This window comes from Octodon degus, unplaced genomic scaffold (assembly GCF_000260255.1).
Source record: "Octodon degus isolate 3935 unplaced genomic scaffold, OctDeg1.0 scaffold00114, whole genome shotgun sequence".
Taxonomy (NCBI): domain Eukaryota; kingdom Metazoa; phylum Chordata; class Mammalia; order Rodentia; family Octodontidae; genus Octodon; species Octodon degus.
In genome coordinates, this window is record NW_004524690.1 from 2,896,717 (window position 1) to 2,904,632 (window position 7,916).

A 7,916-nucleotide genomic window follows, 5' to 3' on the forward strand; every position below is an offset into this window, starting at 1 on the left:
TTTTTTTTTTCCATACTGGGGATTGAACTCAGGACCCTGTGTTTGCCAGGCAAGCGCTTATTCTACTGAGCTGTCTCCCCAGCCACTAAGCTGTCTTCCCTGCCTCTTGAATATTATAATATACATACTCTATACAATTACTCATTTAGTCCCAATTAATTTAATGATGTAGCTGCAGAGCCTGAACTTAGTCATTAAAGGAGGAGTGTGCATTCCAGAGCTTCAGTATTGTTTAAAAATTGCACTTAGGAGTGTTTGCTGGAAGCCACCATTTCCAAATTGCAGCCAGCGGGATGCTTTTTACTGCTGGCTATTCCCCTATGGAATTTAATAAATATTCATCCTCAGAGCACAGCATAATTCATTCAGCCACTTTCATTTTTATCAGCTCTACAGGAGGCTTTAGACTTTGCTGGGAGCCTCTAGAGTCACCAGTAGTTGACAATAAGAAGCTTTTGTGGGCTCTTTGAGGGGTGGGGAAAACAGAGTTGACATCTGCTATCACAAGCCACTTTCTGAACCTTATCAGGAGTCGCACAGCACCGTGGGCATCCTGCGGGGCCGGGGCTTGGGGTATTCTGTGATAAGCTACAAAGACTCAATACATTTTTAAATGAGTGGTTAGGAATCAAGTTAATTCATGGTGATTTATCGGACAGAAATCATTTAACATGTCAAGTTAATTCTTAGGGACTCTAAATTTGGTTGCATGTTTTAGCACTAACTTATTTTCAAATTACTCATTAGCATGAGCAGCTCAGGCTTTGAAAGAAGATTTCAATTATTTTTTAAAAAACGATTATTTTTTATGTATTTGTGACAGGGTCTCACTACACAGCTCAGACTCCTAGTGATCCTCCTGTTTTCAGCCTCCCCAGCACTGGGATTACAGGCGTGCACCACCATGCCTGATCTAATTTCATTTAGGAACATACCTACTAAATAATAATTTCAAAATAATAAATTTTATAAAGTTATAATGACAAATACCACCTTGTCCAGGTAAGGTATGAGTTCAGCTATTCGACATCGTTTTTGGAAACATATAGACACATCACCAACACCAAACCATATTTCTAACAACTTACTTATCAACAGCTGACACTTTCTGCTAGTTTCTAAAGTGCCAGTCAAAACCGGGCCTGCCTGATTTCGAGATACCTTGCGGATCAATTTACACATATTGCCTAAGAGACACAGAACTTCTGGCATTCTGACTTGCATGTTTCGAGCTTCTTTTCTATAAATTTACATTTGGCTTGGCCTAGATTCTGGCTTGTCTTTCTACTTACTGGAATGCCTGTGAAAGTGACCGGGGGAGACTGCCAAGAAATGCTGAAGCTGCTGCCATTGGGCGTGAACTTGGCTGATCCCGGAATGGTCACTGGGGGTGTGGCCTGTTGGAAGAAAACAGAAAGCTGTTATGAAGGAGCATTTGTCCTCAGAGCCATAGATGTCACTACCAACGCGGAGCCTCAGGAGTGGTATCAGCCACATTACTTACTTAGACTGATTACCTACCAGGTGGAGATTAAGCAGGATCAGGGGGAGTAGCGCGAAACAGAACCCATATGTGTGTGTGTGTGTGTGTGTGTGTATGCACGTATATATGCAATCTAAAGTAGATGGCTTTTGACTATTAATTTCTGGGGAGAAATACATATGAAACCTATCAGCTATTCTTCACTATTAAATTGGGAAATGTATACTTGGAGAATAAACTGGAAAATGATGGCTGTGAAAACTGGCACAATATTCTGGAAGTGTAATTTAGCAACGTATCAACATTCTTAGCATTCTGTGAAATAGCTAGTCTACTGCTAAGAATTTGCTCTCAGGGAAAGAGTACCAGGATGTTCATTGCAGAACCAGATAGCGGATATTAAAAACTGAAAACAATAGCAATGTCCAGTAATAGGGAAAAAGATAAAGGTATCTCATATGATACACCCAAGGAGCTGTTCACATGTTATTAAAAGGACTTACTGACATGGAGAAATGCTCATGGAAGATTAAGTATGGGGAATAAGAGGGTACAACTGGTGTTGCAATAGTTTTCTTCTTTTTAAAATGTGTATTTTTTTTTTTCCTGTATTTTAGGGAAGGGTCTACAGGGCATTCAGGGTCTCACTACTAGAGATCAGACTCATAGTGATCTGCCTGTTTCCACCCTCCCAAGAGCTGGGATTACAGGCACAAGCCACCACGCCCAGTCTTAATTGCCAGCTCAGTGTGCCCCGGGGGCAGGGCTGGCATGGCAGGCCTGGGGATCGAACCCCTGGCTCCTCTGCCTGCTTACAGATAGTTTAATCCCCTGAACTACTTGGCCATCCCTTAAAATGTATATTTGTAGACACATAAAGCAAAGTATTAAAGGGCATACAAAAACATTAACCAAAGGGCACTCTGCTTATTAGGATTAGGAGCAAGTTTTCCTTTCTTAAAATGTATTTAGTACTTTCTATGCTGAATATTTGTAAAATATAGAACAAAGTTGTAATATTATGGATGTAAGTTTTGGTAAGAACTTTCTAGATTGCGTAATGTGTGTTCCAACTCTTCGTTATACAGATGAACACAATGATTTAATTTTAAGACCATGATTTCTGACACAAGAGCAATGCTAACAAGAATAGATGAATGAATTATTCTTTTCGACTAACATAGAAAAGGTCAGGAATGAAATTTATTACATCAGGCAATTTAATCGTTCTACCCCTCTGTTCTTGAGTTCAAGCCAGCTAAGTGGGTGGCTAAATTCTTTTATAGACTTAGTTTTTCTAGTTATAAATTTATTGCCTAGTGACAGTAATTTTGTAAATGGTACCTTTGGAAATACATAGCAAGATCCATAAACTGTTCACTCATGTTTCAATTGGCATAATAATTACTCTTCTGAGAATTTAAAGAAAGAAAGAGTTTTAGGCCAGGAGGTATTCATTGTAGATTAATGACAGAGAAGACACAGAACAGACCCAAAACCAGACACCTATTAATTGAGAATGATTAAAACAATTTGGTGTTTCAATTAGGTTGGCTACTACTTAGTTACAGAAAAAGTTTTATAAAACAGGGATGGAAAAACATAATTCAAGTATATAAAGAAGATTAAAGAAAGACTTGCATAAGACAGTGGAGAATGACAGAGGGGGAAAGGAGCTTTAGCCGTGCCCTGCATCTGTGGGATTCGTTTCCAAAGTCAGACTCTGATGAGAATCGGAATCTGCTGGAAGGTCTGGTACAGAAAGGACTTTGGGGTCCACTCCTTGTCCTGAGCTAGGAGGCCTGGGTTGGGGACCCCAACAATTTCCATTTCTCACAGATTCCAGGGCATGCTGACATTACAGAGTGGGAAGTCAATGGAAGCCATGGCCACCCATGTAAGAGGCAGGGTAGGACAAAGTTCTAGATTTGGGGTACAGGGCATTCTCTCATTGCGCCAGAACTTTCAAGGCTCATATTGTTATTTATTTTATTCTTAATTTAACAGATACAATGTGCCAAGCACTATTCTGAGATTTATAATATTAAGGATTTTAATCCTTTTATCAACGTGTAAGGGTTCAGATTACAGCCGGCATTGGGAAATCTTAGAATCATCCCCCCCCCGCTCCTCTGTGTGAGATCTTGGCCTTTCTAGGAGAAAGGAGAAAGACTAACCAAGCTACCGAGACACAGCATATTTACTACTGAATTATGCTTTACTCCCGGGCCACATGGCCTCTGCTTTCGGGCAGCCTGGAGCAGCGATTGCGCTCCCCTTCCCTTGAGGGTCACCTGGTACGCGTGGTCCGTGTGCACGAGGTAGAGGGTGGTGGGGGCCGAGCGGCTCAACGGAGTCATCAGCTTCGTGTCAGTTCTGGCATATGGAGTTTCCGTTCGGCTCGAATCGGGGATGGGGAAAGTCGGAGGGGAAGCCAGTGACTGGGAGGGTGAAACTGGAGCCAGGCTGCTCAGTCCTTCTGCCACCGAGTCTGTGTTGAGCTTGATCTCTGTGTAGTAGAAGTCCTCTTCCCCATCGCTGTAGTCAGAGTCCCCGACGCGCCTAACGCCAAAGAAGGCAGAACAGACCTGCTAAGCCAATCTGATCTTTTGCAATCCTGTACGTGCTGTTCTGTCAGGAATGCTGCTCATTTCTCTTGTCTGCCTGGCCCTCTATTGCTTTGCCTGCAGTATTCAACTATCCTCTTGTAGATGGCCCGCTAAATAGCTCAGGGGATTAAAGCGCCTGCAAGCAGGCTCAGGGGTTGGGTTCAATCCCCAGGCCTGCGGTGCCGGCCTTGTGCTCCCCCACCCCCCACTGAGAGGGCAATTGAGACTGGGCGTGGGGGCGCTCGCCTGTAATCCCAGCATTTGGGAGGCCGTAAACAGGCGGATCACTGTGAATCCGATCTAGTAGCGAAACTCTGAACATCCTATAGAACCTTCTCTAAAGTAGAGAAAAAATAAAAAGACAAAAACCAAAAAAAGTCCTCTTCTAGAGAAGTCTTCATTCACTTCTGCTATGGTTTGAATGTGTCCCCAAAAGGTCGTTTTCACCCCCAAGCTGGATATGGTGGCTCACACCTGCAATGCCAGCAATCTGAGAGGATGAGGCAGGAGGACTGCAAGTTCAAGCTCAGCCTGGACAATTCAGTGAAACCCTGCCTTGAAATAAAAAATAAGAGGAGTTGGGGATTTGGCTCAGTGATAGAATACTTGTCTCACAAGCAGGAAGCCCTGAGTTTGGTCCACAGCACCAAAAATTAAAAAGCTAAAAAAGAAAAAAATTAAGAAAGGGCTAGGTTATTGGGATATCAACATTTTGAGTTTGGAGAGTACAGTTTTCATTGTCAAATGCATAATGGTTTTGTTTTGGAGATAGGGTCTCACTATGTAGTTCAGACTGGCCTTGAGCTCAGTGGTTCTCCTATGGCAGCCTGCCGAGGGCTTGGGTTACACAGCTGGCTCAGATTCATAATGTCATTCAAGGCCCATGTTGTAATGTTGTTACCTGCTTCAATTCACCTACAGATATAGGCAAGGATTAATGTAGTCTGTTCTTGTATGTATTTTCTATAATGTAGAGCCACTACATAGTTGTATACAGTAGACTTGTTTAAAAACTAAGTCTGTGACAAATTCTGTATTGCTATTATAAACAAGGAAAATGATATGGAATTGAATATCCTGTTGATAATAAGAAATTCACAGCTCATGCTCAGAAATGTATTTAAATTTTAATAAGCTGATGCAGTAACTTGTTTAATGTATTAACTTGTAAAAGTATTTGTTCAGAGATAGGTGTAGTAGCATAAGTTTATAATCCCAGCACTTGGGAGGCTGAGGCAGGAGGACTGTTGCACGTTTGAGACCAGCCTGGGTTAGAGTGAGCTCAAGGCCTGCCTGAACTGCATAGTGAGACCCTGTCTCATAAAGTAAGTACATAAGTGAAGAAATAAGTAACTGACTGGGAATGTAGGATCAGTGCCTAGGTCCTGGGTCAGCCCCTGTACAGCCAGAAAAGTCTGTTGTTCAGCTGTAAAATTAATTTATGTATTATTTGTGTGCTATATACAGGAAATGTTTTATCATATATCAAAATGGTCTGCTTGTCTGTAATTATATTTGTAATAATAAAACTTAGCTCCTAAAAAAAAAAAAAAAGGGCTATAGGCATACAGTGCAGTGGGAGGCCATGGTTTATCTCCAGCACTATTAAAAAAAAAAAAAAAAAAAAAAAAAAAAAAAAAAAAAGAAACAAACAAAACGAGAGAAAACCAAACCACACAACTCATATGTTAATGATATTTGAGATTTTTCTCCTCATGGGGAGACCATGAGAGTTCAATGAGGGCGCCTGGGTGGACCCCGTGATGACAGTAGTGGCTTTCTAGGGAAGAGGAAGTGTCAGAGACCATGGTGTATAGGGTCAAGTTGCTGAACACAAGGGCATCTGGCTGTGTAGCATATGCACACTGTTTGGAAGTCAAGGTAACACCACAGCTGAGGCGGCTGAAGTATGGGCTGCTGACACTCCTATTCTGGAGCAATAAAGCTGCCAACCTTCAAGAGCCAACAGTCCTCTTAACTGGCAAAATTTATTGCTTGGAAGTCTCTAAACTGACTCCCACAGTGCTGCTCCGTTCCTGCCTTGCCTCAGTATCCCCTTCCGCTGTTGGAAAAGCAAATAAATATGGGCTGTCCAGTGGAGCTCTTATCCTTACTCCAGAGAGAGAGCTCTGACCTTCCTGGATGCTCCAAAGTTCATACTACTGTCTCTTATTTAAGCTATTCACTGTGATCTTTTAGTGATCAGGGCTAGGTCAAGACCCTGATAACTGGCCCCTGGACAGGGACCTGAAATAGGACTGTTAGCCTAAACATGTCAAGTCCACTCAGTAAAAAGAGTTTGAGATGCAAAAGGCTTTTACAAGAAGAAACTTTGCTAGGGGGACCTGGGGAAGAGAGGGAGAGCTAAAGCTCTCCCCAAGGAAGAAAAGGGTAAGTGTTCCATCTGTGAAAAGCAGCTTGTTTGATTATCTTGGAATAAAACACAGAGCAAACCACAGATGACTTTTAGCTCTATTATGGAGTTCTCTGCAAAAGGCCCCAGTCTCAGGTGTCAGGGTTATCACCCCCAGAGGCATTCAGAAAAAAAACTGGTTTGGCCTGAAAGCTCTAGAAAAAGCCACACTAAATTCTCAGGGGCTCCTGTGCCAAGAAAAGGCTTAACAAAAACGCTCCAAAAGGTAACCAAAGATAATCCATGGTTTCCTCAGACAGGCACTATACAGATAATTGGGAGATAATTGGAAAAAATCTTACAAGGGCACATGGTAGAAGAAAAACGATTTCCCCTGGAATTTTCTCAACTTGGAATCTGGTCTGCTCAGTGTTGAGTCAGAGCTCACAGTCAGCAGCTCCTACTTCAGGCTCAGAGGAAACACAAATGCTCCCAGCAGAGGCTCTTCGGGAAGAGTTGACTTCCCAGGCACAGGAGTCTTTACAAACTGGTCAGTCACCACTGCCACAGGTGTCTGGGGAGAGACTAGTTTGATCTCAAAGGCTTGGGCCAAAGTAAGTCAGCATATATCCATCTAGATCCTTACAGACTCTACAGGGACAGCTAAGAGCCGAAAATCTCAGCATAGGGAGAAACTGCTGGGTTCAGCTTCCTACAACTTCTCACAGACCCCTGGCCAGGGGACCCTGGCCAAGTTCCTACAACTTCTTCCCACCAGGCCTGGCTTGGAGAGGGGAGGTGGGAAGAACCCAAATGACTGCTTTGTCGAAAAGTCATGTCAGACTTGGTGGGGAACATGGGCTGCGTGCCCTGGCTCAGAGGGGCCAGCAGCAGTTTTGTCCCAGCACTAATGAAGAGCTAGGCTCACCTTCCATACTGCAGAGTGCATGTGCCTGCCCTTTCTTGGCGTACATGGTTGCTGCTCTTATGTTATCAAATGGTGGAGGCACCAGCTGCTGATAAGTAGGACCAAAACTATCACGACCCAATTGGCTTTTGAGCCTATAAATAAAAGTTACAATCATATTTGACCTTAGAATAGGTGCTAGGGTACCACAAACATGGAGCCAGGGATAGGTTTCAGGCCTGGTGGGAGCCAAAGCAAAGACACCAGGGGGCTGTCAGAGCTAGAAACAGCATAAAAATCACTGTAGAGCTGAATCCTGTTAAAGCCCATCCTCAACAAAAGCCTCAATCAAATTTAAATCTTACAGAATTTTTTATTTCTGGGCTCAAGAGGACACAGGCAGTAAGACCTATACTAAGATCAGGCATACACTTCTACCTGAAATTGCTGTTAATTTCTTTTTAAATAATTTTTTTTAATTTTTATTTATTTATTTATGTGTGTGTGTGTGTGTGTGTGTGTGTGTGTGGCCAGCTCAGCCCACCAGGGGGCGGGGCTGGCTGG

At 42.9% G+C, this 7,916-nt stretch overlaps 1 protein-coding gene across 2 annotated transcripts in view; it reads right to left on the reverse strand.

The window, feature by feature from the left end:
• Znf704 (zinc finger protein 704) overlaps positions 1 to 7,916 on the reverse strand; it is a 172,448-nt gene that overhangs the window by 23,115 nt on the left and 141,417 nt on the right. For both annotated transcript variants that reach the window (XM_004639762.2, XM_023699608.1), the window contains exons 6-7: positions 3,778 to 4,045; positions 1,293 to 1,397 (exon numbers count right to left, since the gene is read on the reverse strand). In XM_004639762.2, the coding sequence (XP_004639819.1) occupies positions 1,293 to 1,397; positions 3,778 to 4,045 (373 nt within the window). The remainder of the gene's footprint in view (positions 1 to 1,292; positions 1,398 to 3,777; positions 4,046 to 7,916) is intronic.